The sequence below is a fragment of the Strigops habroptila genome, chromosome 1 (genome assembly GCF_004027225.2).
Source record: "Strigops habroptila isolate Jane chromosome 1, bStrHab1.2.pri, whole genome shotgun sequence".
NCBI lineage: Eukaryota > Metazoa > Chordata > Aves > Psittaciformes > Psittacidae > Strigops > Strigops habroptila.
Genome location: NC_044277.2, coordinates 13441347 through 13458835, shown reverse-complemented (window position 1 = coordinate 13458835; position 17489 = coordinate 13441347). Strand labels below are relative to the sequence as shown.

Sequence of the window (17489 nt, the reverse complement as noted above, 5' to 3'; positions counted from 1 at the left end):
AAAAAGAAAAAAAGATGACATACATCGATCAGTTTGTTTTCCATTGCATGTGCTTATGTTAAATGAAAGCAACTCATGATTCTAGTATCGTGCAGCTTTAACCCTGGCTACTAACTTGTCTCACATTAACAAACATTTTTTCAAGGCACCCTGGAATGCTACAGTTATCCCTTACAGAAAATAAATTGAAACATTATGTCATCTTGATGCATAGAAATTTAAGTACTTAAAGCCCCATGAATCATAATAAGAATGTATACCCTATTTGTTACTTGCAAAAAGAGGTAATGGTTATAAGAAACACTACACACACTCTTCTCTCAAGTAAAACGAAAAACAAGCTCTGATGGGAACACCAAAATTGTTTATTTTCTGTGCCTGACACTTGGCAAATCCTACGAAACTGAACTACTGGTGGTAGTTTCCCCACTTCAACCCCTGGAGTGTATCTGTAAACTTCTGAACACTAAAAATAATGGTACACAGAGAACAGACAGCCTCCAATGACCTAAAAAAGCTATATAAACATTTATATGTAATCTATGTAGTAATGTGCCAGATGTTAAAGGGCAGTTTGTCAGTACTGGATAAAACTGCTTTAGTAATGAAAAACAGGTCAATGGTAAAGATGCCAGCCCTTCTCTCATTAGGATCTTTCCTAATCACACAAAGCAAATTGAGTCTTAAGTTTATAATATACTTCTAAAATCTCGTTTAAATTACCTATACAAATGTTATCCTCTCATATTCTCTCAGAGTTTAATAAAAGAGGACAAAGAGAGACTATCTAATCTAAAGCAAATTATAAAGAACAAGGTAATACAGACACCATCATTTGAGGAAACATTTGCGTTGAACATCTGGGTCAAAGAATCATTCTATGCAAAGTACATCAAAGCACACTACAGTAGTAGACAAAAGAATGAAAACCAAGGTTTGGTACCCTGTCACTAAGACAGTTCTGGAGGTACCTACATGATACTGAACCTCTGAGACCAAATTTTCAATTTCTAACTATCGAAATTAAGAGAGCTCTTGACATATTCTGAAACGAGTCTTTAATGCTTATTTCAGAAAACCTTACAGCAAAAAGGCAACAAAACAACCAACAAAGAAATAAAAACCAACCTGAATTCATCAGTTTCCAAAGTTGATCTACCAAAGCTTCATTACATAAAGGGGACTCCATGTTCTTGGTAAAAGGTGGATTCTTAGTCAGCATATCCAGAATCTTATGCCTGAAAGAAATAGAAGAAAACATCTTTATCCAAATGAATACACTAAGAATACAAAGTCTGTTCAGTTTGCAATGTTCTTACAAGCTTATTCAACACAAGATCCTTACTCAATACAGGATTTCTTCAAAAATTTTAACCAATGTTTTATGCTTTTAGCTCTTCCTTCTCTCCACAATATGCACAGACTCAGATTTACTCATAAGCAAATATAATACAAGCAAATAATAAAACTTAAAGATAACAACCAAGGTGCAAAGCAGCAGGATGTTATCAGACATTATTTTTAACAGTTAGGTACAAAACTGTAGCCTACATTATGCTCTTCTCTTTAGCAACAATCTTTTTTGCACACTGACTTTACAATTACAAATAAGGGGCAACTCTGGCAAATAAACTCTTTCCACACTGACACCGAAGAATTTTTAAACAACTTTAAATGTTTATGACTGATACAAAATGTCAGGACCAAAACCAGTGACTTGCACATTTTTCTGGAAAGGAAAACTGTCACCTCTGAAGATACGCCGGTGTATAAAGATTCTACACTTACCATGTTTGCTTACAGTATTTACACACTCAGCTGAAAGTAGACACATTTTTCTCCACTTTCTTTCTTTAAACTTGGCCTTGAAAACATTTTATGAATAAGAATAATTATTTGTTCTATTACTTCTTATTTTAAGTATTTTCCCCGTACAGGCAGCTTTCCCCTTGCTGTCTTATAATTTGGGACAATATTAGAGATATATTTCTTTTTTCTTTCTTTTGAAGGAGGCTTACATATTGCACTCAATTCAAAATTTAAACTCCTTTTTAAAAGGATACAAATAAAATTAAATCTCCTTCCTAGACTGAAGCTAAGCTTCCTCTCATGAGCCCAAATGTACTTAGCAAAAATGACAGAAATAAAACAGAGAACAATCTTGCAGCTATGATCTTTCTAAGAAATTACCTATAGAGAGAGAGTAAAAGTAATGCTATTTATCTTTGAAACTCAGTATTTTAATGGTGGCCATAAGAGGAAAGTGTTGGGGAAAAACAATTATCATGAACTCTTGTGTTCAAAGGTTTATAATGAATGTGCTAAAATATCTGCTGTTTTGGAAAACAAAGTTGGAACAAGCAATCCTAGAAATTACACCATATTTTCACATTATCCTTTCACCCCATCTACAGTCTAACAATTGCTTTACACTTCTTGCTGGCAAAACATTGTGTGCACTATGTCTCAACCTTTGTCTTTTCTAAGTATCACAAAGTCTTTTTGCTACCTGCAACATCAGATTTATTTATGATCAGGAAGTGACCTCTAACTTCAGACTTACACCACAGGGGCTGAACATAAAGAAGAAAAATAATACAATGGAGAATAAGAAAAGAGTATATATTAATTTCTGAGATGTGAACTGTTGAAACATCAAAACATGTTTCAATTTATATAAAATAACAAGAAGAAAAAACTGTTTTGTGAAGAAGTATTAAGCAGTTCAGGATTTGATCTATTCTAGAGATTCCAGGCCAAGAATTTGCTTAGCAGTTCCAGCGTTAGTGAAATACTGGCTCTTTATTAACTCACTAACCTTATGTAGGGTACAGGATCATTCTGAACCATAGTAAGTAACCATTGTAGTTCTTCATAGCTCCTATCAACTGCAAAGAAAAAGAAAATAAAATTCCTATAAATAAATGCCTATAAACGCATAAACTGGAAGGATTTTGATCAAGACAATCACAGGTTCCTGAATTAGAACACAAATGGCTTGAATCACTGCAACTAAAGAGGAATTTCATTAATTATAGTGCAAGTTCAAAGTAAAAGGTGGTTTACTTTACACTGAAATAGAAACCTACACAAAACTCCTTCATGACTCAGTTGTTCAACAACTACCACCGTGACTATCAGCAGGTAACTCTCTTTCTCGTGAGTGTTGATTGAGAAGATCACAGAGTAAATTATCATCTTGAGATTGTGTGCTTCCTAAAATGAACACATCCACATATCATTTAAACAAGCAAAAGTATTCTGTTTTCCATACGGAATAGAGAACCTAAAACTCTCATGTGCAGAAATCTGTGAAAGATTATTATCTATAAATAGGACAGAAAGAGGACAACTACAGGGCTTACATGAAACATACTCCTCTCAGTAGCCTTCCTTAGTTTTTTAAATCAGTATACTTTGCAATTCAAACGGATTTTGAAACCTACCAGCACATGCTTCTAGAAAATTGCTGCCTGTCACTGCTGGAAACAAAATCAGCTTGTTTAAAATTTAAATTAGATTAAAAAATTCCTTTGATTGTCAAAGTAACACTGCCAAACAGGAACCAATACATGATATCAGCAACACCAAATACACAAACCCTGTTTAGATGCAGAATGTATTACTTCACGTTCTGCGCCACTTAGACCACAGCTACACCATTCTGGAAGATGCCAGAGCAAATATCCATACAGACCAGAACCACAATCTCAGATATGCCTTAAAAATCAGAGAAATTTTTGAAAAGCTAGGCCTAGGACAAACTTTAAAGGGATTAGTGACTGCTTGTGCTCAGCTCCATGCACAGCTGCTTTTCCTGGCAGCTCCCTTCTTTGGGATAGAAGGCAGCTAAAATACTGCATACAAAAGTTGTTTTGCATGTAAGAAAAATATTATTGTATATTGTATATAATATTATAATTCACAATCATAAGCAACCTGCAATTATTTTGACTGCTAACAGAAGGGATTTTGAAATGTTTTTTGATTAGAAAATGAATCCTTTAAGCTGACAGTATTGGATGACAGAACCAAGAAACACCATACTTGGGGTTAAAAAAAAGGAGGGAAGTCTTTTCTTTTTAAACTTATTTCTGCTTGAAATAAAGTAAGTCTCTCCTGCTATTTGCCCTATAGTGTAAACGAGGCCTGAGAGACTTCCAAAGCTTTGCTATTAATGCATTTAACCTGCTCTTCAAATTTATGAAGCAACTACAAAACATTTTGGGGAGCAATGACAAATTAACATGATCTTGGATAGAACCAATCCTATTAGCCAGAATCATACAACAGCCCAGCTGAAAGGGACCTCAAAAGATCATCTGGTCCAACCTTTCCTGGGAAAGGGATAAGACTATCTAGCACCCTGTCCAACCGCATCTTGAAAACCTTCAGTGATGGGGACTCCACCACGTCCCTGGGGAGGTTGTGTCACTGAGTGCTTGTTCTCACTGTAAAAATTTCTTTCTTGTATCAAGACGAAACCTGGTGTAACTTGTACCTGTTACACCTTATCCTCTCCATGTGGCTCCTTGTGAAGATTGAGCTTCCATCCTCTGTAGCTGCCCTTTAAGAACTGGAGTATTGTGCAGAGTTCCCCATGAGCCTTCTCTTCTCCAGGGAGAAAAGACCTTCAAAAGTCTTCTCTCACAGGGCAGGTTCTCCAGCCCTCTGATCATCTTCGTGGCCTCTGGACTGCTCCAGTCTGCCCATATCTTCCTTGAATTGTGGTGGCCAGAACAAGACACAGTATTTCAGGTACAACCTAACAAACGCTGAGGAGAGTGGGATAATCACATCTCTATCTCTGCTAGCAATGCCTCTGTGGATGCAGCCCAGGATCTGATTTGCCTTCGCTGCTGCAGCAGCGCACTGCTGGCTCATGGTCAGTTGGCTGTCCACCAGGACTCCCAGCTCCCCTTCAGCATTGCTGCTCCCCAGCCACACAGATCCCAGCCTGTGCTGGGCTCTTTGGTTCTGCTGTCCCAGGTGCAGGACCTTGCACTCATCTTTGTTAAACTTCATACAGTTCTTGCTTGCCCACTCTTCCAGCCTGTCCAGGTTGCTCTACAAGATGGCTCTCCCTTCTGATGTGTCCACCTCACCAACCAGTTTAGTGTCCTCAGCAAGCTTGGTGAGGCTGCTTTCAATGCCGTTGTCCAGATCATTTATGAAGATGTTCCCTGGGGGACCCCACTTGTGACAAGTTGTCAGCCTGAGTAAAGACCATTGATTGCCATCCTCTGAGTGCAGCCCAAGACCCAACTTCCTACCCAGCTCACAGACCACCCATCCTGTCTGTGTCTTGACAGTTTGTCTAGGAGAAGACTGTGGGAAAAGAAAGATGTGTAGATTTTCATACTTCTGGTAGACATAAAAACAAGTGATTGCTTTCTGAAGTAAAAATACTCTTGATATATTTTCAGATTACAAGAGATGGTATATCAATTCTCAATTACAGCAAAACATCTCTGAGACCCTAAACATTCATGATACTTTAGAACAGTTTGTTGTTGCCTCTTCTAAACATGCAAATGCTTTGTTGTATATATATAGCTACTAATAGTCATATAACTATCAGAAGTGAACTTTAAAAAGTTAATAAGCCCTGTCCACTTCGAGCCAGTTAAGATCAACTGTCAAAGTCCTTATATGCTGCCTCAAGCATTTTACAGAGTTATCGTGTCTCAAAAAAAGACTTACTATTAAAGGCAAAGAAAACAACTTATTCAGTTCCATGGAGAGATTATTTCTTTTGAAGTAACTTTAAAAAAAGGCAGTGCTATTCCTACCCTGAGAGCTGATAGAAAAACATGGGAGTTCCACAGTGCCCCAGAAAATACAGACTTTCCTTTTTATGGAAATTACAAAATCTGTCAGCTTCCTTTACAAGAACTGCTAAAAAGCCAGCTTTGGCACAAGCAAGAGGTATTTGATAGCTGCTGGTTTACATCCAGTATGAACTGGAAACCAGGTAGCCAGGAACAATGAGAATCAGACCTCTTGGCAATAGATGGCAAATAATTTCTCCTTCCAAAGCCAGGTTTGGGCTCAGTGAGACAAGCGCTGTTAACTTCTGGATGGGTAGCTGAAGAAGTCAGTTAGCACACTGAGCTTTCAGATTTACCCCTCCACCAAACACTTGAAGTCTAACAGCAGAAGCTCATGTGGTTAGTGCTGGAAGGTTGTATCTGAGAAATGATATTATGACCAGTTAGACAGTAGGCTGTGTTGTGAATTGTAGTGACTTTATAGCAGATAGGTATTTGCATCTGCTACCTTTGCATCAGAGAAAAAGTCTTTGGCAAGGGGCAAGGCAGTTATGTATAGTAATGCTCTAATCCATCATTTCCAGATCTCACAGTGAGCTCAGTCAAAATTATGTTCAGTTTAATCACCGATTTCTTCAAGTAATCTTTCTACTACTTTTTTACCATTCAAGTTTTACTTTCCTGTAGACTATTTCAAGCAATTTATCCTACCTTGCTTGTACAGCAACCTGTTTGATCAGCTGTTTTAAAGTTCTACAGTATTACTTTGCAGTACAAACACTTTCTTATCCAAGTTAATTATTACCTATAAACACCATCCATGAAAGGTCATGAATTTAATGAGAAAACATTATTTCTATCAGTTTTTCTTTCCAAAGGGTGGGATGAATTAGTGAGGAGATTATTCTAAACGAATCAAGCTGATGAGTAAGCTTTCCATTCTCCTGCAAATCTTTCCACTAACACACTATGAAGGGAGGAACAAAGCGAGTAGCCTAACAGAGACAGAGATACACAACATCTGAATTCTAGTTGGGTATCATTCACAGGGTCACCAAATGGTGTATGTGGGTTATGGATAGAGAATGTGTGGTGAGTCACAAGACCGAGGACTGAGCCCGAGAGTGATACTCAGTGCACAGCCTCCCTTGAGGTTAGTAGTTTTTCGGTATGACAGTCTGGATTCAATCTGTAAGCATATGCCTCAATGCCAGATGCATTCACTCAAAGACTACAATTGCCTTAACACCTCCCGCCACCTATCTAGTTTGAGAAATCTTTGGACAGAATGACAGCATTAAGATCAAAGTAATAAAGCCCTCATAAAAAAGAGAAAACAATTATTCAAGCAAAAAGCAAAGGAAACTTTCCATTGCCCTGAAAATGAAAACATGATATATAGTTTTTAACTGCCACTAGCAAACCTGTCAGGATTGAATTTGAACTTCAAATGGCATTTAAGAAAGCTACCGAGTATTTTTTTAAGGACTTGCAACAGTCAACTATGATAAAGACAATACTAAGTAAATGGAAACAGCTCACAAACATAAGCTGTGTGTAAGAAATGACAAAACAGAACCAGCCAATAATCTAAGTTTTCAAAACATAACCACAAGATGCACGCAAAAAAGCAAAATAGCTTATCAAGAAGGTAAAGCAAAACCAAGAACTCTGACTAGCAATTACGGCTTAACTCAACTGAATCAAAACCATAGAAAACGAAGTGTTAAAAAGAAATTACCAAAACTCCTTACCACTACTCACTGTGCTGTCTATTCATTATTTCAAAACTTAGGTAGCTGATTCAATTTGCAAAACACTGAGAAACAATGCTCACCACATCTTCATAAAACTTGCATTTGCTAGGACACAGCATTAATAGAAATCTCACCTTCTTATTAATATATCTGTCATCACCCAAGCTCTTCTGGTGGGCACTATTTTAACCTAATATTAATGAAGTATTACATTTTTCTACTATATCCTAAGTGTTACAAAGTGTCAAAATACTTGACAAAAAGTACCTTTTGTGTAATCAACGACAGCATCCAGTGCTGCTATTCGGACATCTATGAAGTGCCCATATTCTGCATATGACTTGAAGAGAGCAGGATCACTTGGGACATGACCATTCTTCTGGAGCACCCGAATAGCTTTTAAACAGCTAGATAAGGTAGAAAGAGGAAATTTACATTAGATTGATGAAATGCCAGCCAAGAAGAATAAAATTACTTTCTTCAAAATCAAATACTGCAACTTTGCTAGAATTATATTATCAAATTAACATGCTATACTTACTTTCACACCACTAACGCACAGCTCTCATTAACTATGAATTAGGTAGAAACACAAACAGAATTCCCCACCATGTCAAATCTGTTGTTTGGTTTCACTAGAACTATACTGACACACAGAGAAAACACAGTTTGGATTACACTGTGTTATTGTTGCAAGGCAAAACTTCCATAAAGAGGCTCCTCTTTCATAAAGAAACTTCTTAAAGAGGCATAAGCATGATCAACTTATGCCTGCTGATAAAAGTCTATGCTGATAGAAATTAATGTTGAAAAAGAAAGCAATCAAGACAAACTTGCACTATCAGCTTTTGGAAATTGGAATCTGACACACATTTAAGACACACAAGCTAAAATCTCAAATATTAACTACAGAAGGGTACATAAACCCCAAAAAAGTAGCGTTAATGTGTCTGCGTCTCTTTACGTGTACAACTATTAAACCATACCTGACTGTAATTGTATGCCTGTAACTGGGAAGAAGCTTCTCCATATTTAGGAAACGGGTGATTTCCTCAAGGATAAGTCGAACATCAGGATTTAAGTTATCCAATGTTCGAACTTCATTGTTCACGCTGACTGCAGGAGTTACAGAGTTGGCTAAGGCATCGATCAGCTCGGCACGATAGTAGTTGTCTGAAAACTAGATAAAACCAGCATTTAAGCACAAGCAAATATAACAATACATATTCTCTAAAACCCAAGAAATATTGAAGCCCTGTTACACAGAACAAGATCTTCAAACAAAAATCATGTGAGAAACTGCATGAGAAAGAAAATTAGGAACAAATTTGTTCCAAAAATGGATTTGAGATTGACTGAGCAAGCAGACACACCGTCAATCATTAATCTTCACTCTGTAATAAAAGCATATTAATAGTAATACATTGTTTTATAAAAATGGAAAAATAAGGCATTGAAAATTTTCCAGATATGGAAAATAAAAGCCATTATTCCTAAACGACAGCATCTAAAACTACCTGTCTGTTTCTATATTCCATATCAAAGTTACCAAAGTTACTGAGTGCTTAGCACCTCAGAAAATCAGGAAGTTTATCTAGATAGCAACTTCACAAGATTCTGAGGTTAAGTAACAGGCTCAGTGGTGCTAAGTGTGGAAATTCTTCCTTCTTCATTCACTCCTTTTACCTAGGTTTACAGTTCTACCCCTTCCATTATGCTGGCTGGCGTTATTTGTTGGTCATGTTAGGGAGCAGCAAGAAGTACAAAACTAAAATTTATAAACCAGAAAAAAGAACTGGATTTGAATATTAGTTCATTTAATCTAAACAAACCCAATAGCTGTCAGATCCAGTAGAAGTTGTCGAATACATGTGTGGAAGGGATGTGTGGCAAAGTGAGGTGGGGTCTCTTCTTTGGTGGTAGGGAGATGTTAGAACAACCCACCACGTTTTGTGACTACTGGCGCTTGCATTCACGTGTCTAACTCACTATCTCTCTGCCCTCTATCTTCTGCTTATTTCAGTAATCTTGCAACAAGCATCTTGTTACAGTATGTGTTTCTACGCACAAGAAAGTGAGGCTTAAGATGCTTCAGATTTGTTCCACTTAAGATTGCCAGCAGTTGTAAACTCCCTCTGTAGCTAGGGAGATGGAATTTTGCATCGTCTCAGGATCTTAAAGGTCATCTAATCATGCTTCGGAGGTGGTCTGTGTGGGAAGGAACTTTAGATGACAACACTTCCAACTCAGATGCTTCAATTTAGTGATGGAACAATATTAACCTGGGTTTCAGCTGTCGTTTAACTAAATGAAGACAATCCAGTTCTGAAAGCTAGAGCTGAAATTCAGAGCCCACAATCCCAGAGCCCTGTGTATTGTTAAAAACGATTATTTACTTTCTATGCTCTTTCAAATACTCAAGATGAAAAAACCCAAAACCCCAATAACAAAACCAGTGCTTAACTTTGCAGGCTACATGTCAGCCTCATGCACATTTTCTCAAAACACATGGGTCTTTTGAATGAAAAAGAATGAAGTAAGAAAAGTATGCATGCACATGAAGACAGGCAGTTCCTTAGTAAGGCAGCAAGCACAAACAGCTTTGAAACATCCAAGAAATGCTGCCATAGAAATGTCAGCTACGGAACATTCTGTAACATTTACTGTTTACCTTAGTGTATCACCTTTTCATCAACTCTCCCAGCCAGATTTACATTAGCAGCATAAAACATCATGCAGTATATTAACTAAGACTTTTTTCAACAAAAAAATGAGGGATTAAAGTAAACACATTCTTTACCTTATTCTTCCTGTTATCGTTGTACTTGATCAAATCCAAAATAAACATTAAAACCTCCTTAGGACAGAGGTTGTGAACATCCCTCAGAAGGGCCATGGCAACAGGCATAGTCTGTGGAATAAAATTAATACTAACATCATTCTTACACTAGTGAAATAATAGTTATAGCCTGAAATGAGCTACAGCCTGAAATGAGCAATAAGCAATATAACCATAGCAAATCTCTGAAAAGTTGTATAGAAATACTTTCTGAAAGTCATATACACGCTATATAATATTCAGATCAAATCAACTTTGTAATTGTTGCTTAATAATTAGTCATAATGCAGAAAAAAATCTGTATATCCAAGAAAGGATTCTCAAGTCAAGGCACCATCAAAAAGGTAACAAATGAAAAATAATGAAATACAGAAAACGATGATGGAACTAATTCTGAGATGGGCACTGAATCAGGGTGTTTTTATGTGAACATGATTTCTAGGTTTTTATTACCATTGAGAGGTATAGACCCAATACAGTCGGAGAAGATGGAAGAATTATTAGCCAGACAGGTATTAGCCTGATTAGGTATTTATTTTAGAATGAGCTAAGCAGCTCTCTAGGCTCCACTCACACAGATTCAGGAGTCTTACTCTAGATCAATAAACTTCAGACATGGGATTAGAAGGGAGAAAGGTGTAAGATTTAGTGGGAAAGAATGAACAATGACAAAAAGAGCAGAAAAATACAAAAGAAGGTCCAGAAAGAGACAAGGGGAGAAGGATGAAGCTGTTTTGAACACTGTAAGAAAACAAAATCGGAGTTTTCTCCATACTGAGGAAAATGAAATCTGTGGAATAAGAACTCAATCGTCCAGTAATTACAAAATGAATCTTGAGAGAAAACCATTGTGACTCATTTTTGAGATTCACTGTACAACCAACTATAGGTTCCAGTAAATAAATCTGCATTAACACCAAAATAAGCTGCAGCTATACATGATGTTGACAATTGATAGAAAGGAGAGATCAAGAAGGATTATGCAATGCCTTGAACTAAAACGCCCACCACTTTAAAGTAAGATTTATGAGATTTTATTTACAATATGGTATCATTGCCAGTAATGAATAAGGACAGCTTCTGAATTCACCTAAAAGACAAAAGGAGTAGCTTTGTTACTGTGCAATAAATTCTATCTAAGAATGAGCTCACAAATATTCACAAATAATTATTGTATGTAATTAATCTATTAACTGATTTTTGACTAAGATGGAACAAATAGATGCCATATAAGAAATAACTACTTATTTTGTATTTTTATGAAGGGGTAAAGCAGGACTGTGTTATCCATGTTCCTGTAGTTGTCAACCATAGGAAGGTTTTGTATTTTGACATTTCTTTTAAAACATTCAGTGGAAAAAAACAAATCTTACCTTTTGCAGAAAGTAACTTTGAAAGTTCATGAAGTTGTTGGTCTTCACAATGTTTGGACAAGTCTTACAACAAAACATTCGGGTAAAGAGTGACTTCATGGCTGGTGGTCCTGTCCATGTACTTACCATGGAATTTGCAATCTGCATAATTAGGGGAAGGGAAATTGTATTAACATCACCACTGCAAATTTAGTTTGGCTGTAGAAAAATACACATTTCCCATAATCAAAAAGAATAATTGCCAAGAACATACTGTCCTTCAAAGATACATATTTTCATCAATGTATTATTTTACTTTAGCTAAGCTTTCACTGCCATCCCCAATATACCTTCTCTACAATAAAGGTAAGTTTTATGAAAGTTGTTCCACTTGGAAGATGTCTGCAACTAATTATCTTTCCATGATAAACTTCTGTTCTGAATTATTCTTTTATATTTTAGATGAAAATTCTGTGTTTATTAAGCCAAGTCTTTGACTCTACAGAAGCCAGTGATGGAAGAGGCTTTTGCAATACCAATCTCCCAAATTTACCCTGCCAGTAACCTCAGCCTAGACTTTAAGTAGGTCTCAGCCACCCTTAGACTAAGACCACCCCTAAAGTGAAAGGCAAGTCAGCCACCTCTAACTTCAATCATAAATCACAATGAGACCATGACTGAGACCAATTTATTGTTATAGTCTGTTTCGGTGTAAGGCGGGAAGGTTCCACAAAGAGAAAACCGCTCCTGTGCCTTGCCAGCATCCTTGGTTTCATGTGTTTGCAAAATCTAGAGATGAACAACAGTATTTTCAAATTAAATCACCAGTAGTTAAATCATCATCTCCTTCAGTGTTTTTTAGCCTCATAAGGTGTTCTGACTCATTGAATTTCTCTTTAAATACTGATAAAATCAAAGTTTTCTGCTTATTCTACTGATACACACTCCAAATTAAACGCATTTGCACATTCTCCGCACCATAACGCAAGTAGCCTGTCTTGCCTTATTTCTACTCAAAAAGACAGCAGGTACACTTCATTTCTGCATCCTTCAATTCAGTATAGCACAAAAAACTGGATGTAACTGTCACGCACAGCTAAGAAACTCCTCAGTGTTGGGGGGAAGTGGGCACGAAGTTTGTGGTGGGGCTTTTTTAACGCTTATAGCGCATCACCAATGCTGCGGTGGATCTGAACAGGGAAATCAGCCTTCCAGGAATTAATACTGTGACATTGTTTTCTCTTATCTCTGTAGCGTTATTTGTCATGAACTACTCAGCAAAGTGTGTGTGTGCGCCCCCCCCTTCTTTATTAATGAGGATTGAATATGTAACCTAGATACTTTACGCCCAAGACTAAAGTGGTTTACAACAAAGTATATGGTACATTTCAAAAGTGCAGGAAATTCAGTTTTATAACTGCTTGTCGCCTATCTTTTCTCTGTATCAACATGAATTCACCAAGAATGTTTTACAATAGTAAGCACAACCCAGCTAGAAGCTGCAAATAAACAAAAAAGAACCCTCCCCCAAATAAACATGAGGGACTTTGGTTTTTTTCAATGAAGAACACAAATCCTGAATGCTTACAAGCTGCAAAAATTAAACTGAGTTAATGACAATAGTAAGTGATTCTTACTGATTGGAACTACTAACAGAATGTATTACACTTTCCTCCTAGGTAACTCACATAAACATATCTACAGCTCTGTCTTGCCATGCTCCTTCACCTTGATTCAATGTCACAGCAATAATTTTTTACAATCTTTTTTCTGTAAGTCAACAACCTTATTTGTAGACCCCAGCTTTTTCATGCAACTAAGCAAAACCAGCTATGATTACCTGCAGCCCAACTGCCTGATAATTGGGCTGCAGTAAAGACCAAAAAAAGCCCCTATTGCATTTAAACATTGTAACAACTGCTCTTTTAATTTTTACCTGTGAATATACACTCTCAAATATTCCAGGTGAATTCATATTTGAAGTCAGATACTGACGGTACTAATACAAGTACATACGCTGCCGGTATTACATCAGTGTTTCATAATATTAAAATACTTTGTTACAAATATTTCTTGGATTTTGGCTTTAAAAATATGGCCAAAGGATTTATTTCTATACAGGTACTGAATTATTCTCAAGAGGTAAACAGCAGAAAGCAAGCTATATGCCAATAACCTGAACTCTACAAGCGGTGAATAAGTGTGCCTTTATGTACATAAAATATGTCAACAACATGCCTTTTCAGAAATTGTGAATTCTTCTGTGTTTCCACCCAGTTGTTTCATAAGGTTCTCTAATTTTCATTCTTAATGCTAATTTTGTGTCCAAAGAAAAAAGATTTTCTGATATCAAGGCAATTATTTGGCTGTTGAATATTTAATTGCAGACCAACATGATGTTTATTTTGTGCCCCTATTCAATATGAAATATTATAGGGCAGCAATGTGAATTCACATTAGACAGATGAATTTCAGCAATTCAGAGTTCTCAACGGACAGGCCAAGGAACTTCCCAGTAAAATAAAAAAAATATACTTTGGCTCTGAAAAAAATTAAACAGAAGTCTTTTATTTCTGCCACTTAATGAAATCTGGAAAAATCCCTTGTGGTTTTCATGTCTGACATCTCAGTTTTGACAATTATGAAAGCCTTCTGCAGTCTCCACTTACAGACTAAAATAATACAGCTTTCCTTTCAAATCAGGCATGTTAAAAATACTTGGCAAACACTTTTAAGAGGTTAAATATCAAGCCAGTTTAAGAACTGTGATGAGTTTTGACCCATTTTCAAACGTTTACAATGTCTAGTAGATTTCTTCTCTTGCTCCCATTCACACAACCTCACCTTTGCAAGGCAGAAGCAGGCCATCATTCTTACTCGGTAAAAACATTGCTCCTGTTCTAGTATATCAGTCAGTGCAAGTCGTGATGCTGGAGTGGGGAACTTTTCCAAGGCCAGAATGGCTTCTTCTTGTGCAACCACATCTCTCTCATATCGAAGCTGATACTGCCACATGAAATCAGATTGTTCGAATTCTACCTTTCTCAATACTGACATATCAGGGTCTATTCTTATCCAGAGCAAAGGGGAATCAGCACTAAGAAAAATATGAAAAACATTAATAGCTTAAAACATTTCAAAACTATAGAAATTCAATTGATGTTCTAACTTGTTACAAGTTATTTTTAAACCATTTAGATTCAAAGAACCAGAAAAATAATCTAAATTAGAGAAGACTTTTGAAAGTCACCTGGACCAAGCTCCTGCTTCTAGGTTGGCAATTCTGTAGCCTCCCAGGGCAACCTGTCCAAGCCTCTGATACTTCAAAGTGGATACAGTGGTTTAGTATTTTTAACCTACAGATCTGAGTTCATGGTAAACTACTGTATGACTTCCATATATCTAAAGCTACATCCTCAGACACTATAAATTTCTTAAGTGAGCAGCACTTCTACAGTTTAAGACTACAAAAAAACAACAAAGAAAATCTGGTGGTAAACACCAATATTTTTAATATAATTTTTATCAATAGATGTGAAAGTGCTTTACAAACACACACATGCTGGGATGTTGAAAGCTGACAAAGGGTAACCATGCAAATGCACAGAACTGCCAAGCCAAATAATAATAAAAGTTAAAGTATCAACAGATAGGATTAAAGTTTTAGTCCTACAGATAAAATCACTCAGTTATATTCCACCCAAACATTTTATACTTTAGTATTCACACAGCACTGTGACAGCAGTAGTAATTTATGGGAGCAACAAGCACAAACTGTGTAATAAAGTCGCTTACTCAGTTTTCCACATAAAATTGATAACAGTAAAATACAGACATGGAATCAGGAGAGAGTTTGGAATGGTGAAAAAAGCATCATTACAAATATAACGTGTATTTTTGTATACATTTGTAGAATATCTAGAATTAATGTAAAGATAGCTAGAGAGGAAAGGAGAGTGAAAAGAAGAGTGCAGATACGGTATTTAGAAGAATAAAAAAAGAATAAACATGATCACATACACTTGGAACAGAGGAGTCCAAACTGGACAAAAGAATGACAGTATTGCAGATTAGGTTAGCAGATAAATAAAGCATAAGTGACTTGCGTAAAATCATATACCGCTTGAAAGGTAGTTCTAAGATGATTATTGAAGTCTCAGCTTAGTGTAATGCAATGGCTACCTGAACATAACTGATCAGAACTATGCACAAATATTTATGGTAATTGCTCTTAAATATAATTAAAAGACTATTTTACATATGCCAACTATCATATAGAAACGATAACAATAACTTGCTAAATGTAAATATCACATATAAAGTTATTTCTCATCATTTTTCAGATGAGGTTAAATTTGTACAAATCTCCACCACTTTTAAGGTGACAAGCAATCTATCCTTCTTCAAAGAGACACTATTAGTTTTCAAGAGCAGATTATTTACTTCCCTCAAGCAGGAAGCAAGGTACCAACACCTTCAGTACTTCTGAGACCACCACTGGTTCCAACTCTAGGAGGGTAAAGCGGGTTGAGGAAGAATTTGCTTCCAAAGAGCTAGACAGTTCCAACTGAAATTAATGCCAGTATGAATTGTAGTTACAAAGCATTTCATCACTTATTTTCAATCTAAAAGGATTCCTTTGTAATTAACCACAGATTTCAGGAACTTGAGTGCCTTAGTGCCAGTTAAATGGTCTTAATTGAAGTCCAACAAAAATTGCTTGCTCTTTGTTTCAAGCAAATTCTTGTTTACATTTTACCTATAAAGTCAGCTGAAAGATATTATTAGATATGTCTAAGAATCAATTAATTTATTATATCACCTTATTATGCCTATTTTTTAAATCTGATTATAGTCGTTAACCCATACATTTACACTTTGTTAACATCTTCTCAGCTACAGAAAAAAAGCCTCAAGGAAGGCAAAGAAATGTGCTATAGTCTTGAAATTTGCCAGTCATATAATGAAGTACAATGTTACTATCAAATCCTTCAAAACAGCTTGCTTTAGACAAGGGGAACATGGCTCAGTCTTACATTGAGGAACTCCGACAACCTCCAACTTACTCCATAGCAGAAAGGTCCATGTCCACCTCTTCTCCATTCATCAGTGGAATCTTTTTCTTCTTATTTCTATTGAAGAACAGAAAATGGAAAAAAGTAAGTGTTAATTACCATACTAGCAAAGATATCTTTATAAATGGAACTTCAGCCTGCAAAAGTTCTTTCTGTATTTCACCACACTGAAAAATAATGCTCTGTCCAGCAAAAAAATATTTATGAAGTGGAGCTGTGCATCAGTTTAGCTCAAATAATAATCACCAATATTTTAGATTGGTTTAAGCTTGACTCCAATTAATTTTTCCAATTACACATAAGCATACAACTTTGAGAAGCAGAGGTCAAATTAGTTATTTAAATGCATAAGGAAGCTGAGAGAATCTATTTGGAAAGTATGTTACTTTTCTTGCTCATTAGGTTTAGTAAACAGCCCTGGCACTCTTAACAGAAAAGGAAAACTATGCAAGTGCTCCTTTCATATATCTTCATTTGAGGTACTCCTCTGGCTTACATTTATCTTCCCTCAAATTTGTCTTTCCCATTCAGATGCATTTTTATTTTGATTAATGAGAGTATTCATTCAATTTGTGCTATATAAATAAGCTCTTCAGAAATAATAAAAATACTTGTAATTCAGAACTGCATATCAAATGGAAGGTTTCCTGCTGTCTATAAACAGTAGTAAATTCTATTTTCTTGCCTTACATCAC

At 36.2% G+C, this 17489-nt stretch overlaps 1 protein-coding gene across 5 annotated transcripts in view; it reads right to left on the bottom strand.

Moving 5' to 3' along the window:
• Positions 1–17489, bottom strand: part of TAF2 (TATA-box binding protein associated factor 2) — a 63147-nt gene that overhangs the window by 17240 nt on the left and 28418 nt on the right. For all 5 annotated transcript variants that reach the window (XM_030480048.1, XM_030480058.1, XM_030480066.2 and 2 more), the window contains 8 exons: positions 16786–16851; positions 14564–14816; positions 11741–11881; positions 10329–10439; positions 8515–8708; positions 7796–7935; positions 2819–2888; positions 1129–1238 (listed from right to left, as the gene is read on the bottom strand). In XM_030480048.1, the coding sequence (XP_030335908.1) occupies positions 1129–1238; positions 2819–2888; positions 7796–7935; positions 8515–8708; positions 10329–10439; positions 11741–11881; positions 14564–14816; positions 16786–16851 (1085 nt within the window). The remainder of the gene's footprint in view (positions 1–1128; positions 1239–2818; positions 2889–7795; positions 7936–8514; positions 8709–10328; positions 10440–11740; positions 11882–14563; positions 14817–16785; positions 16852–17489) is intronic.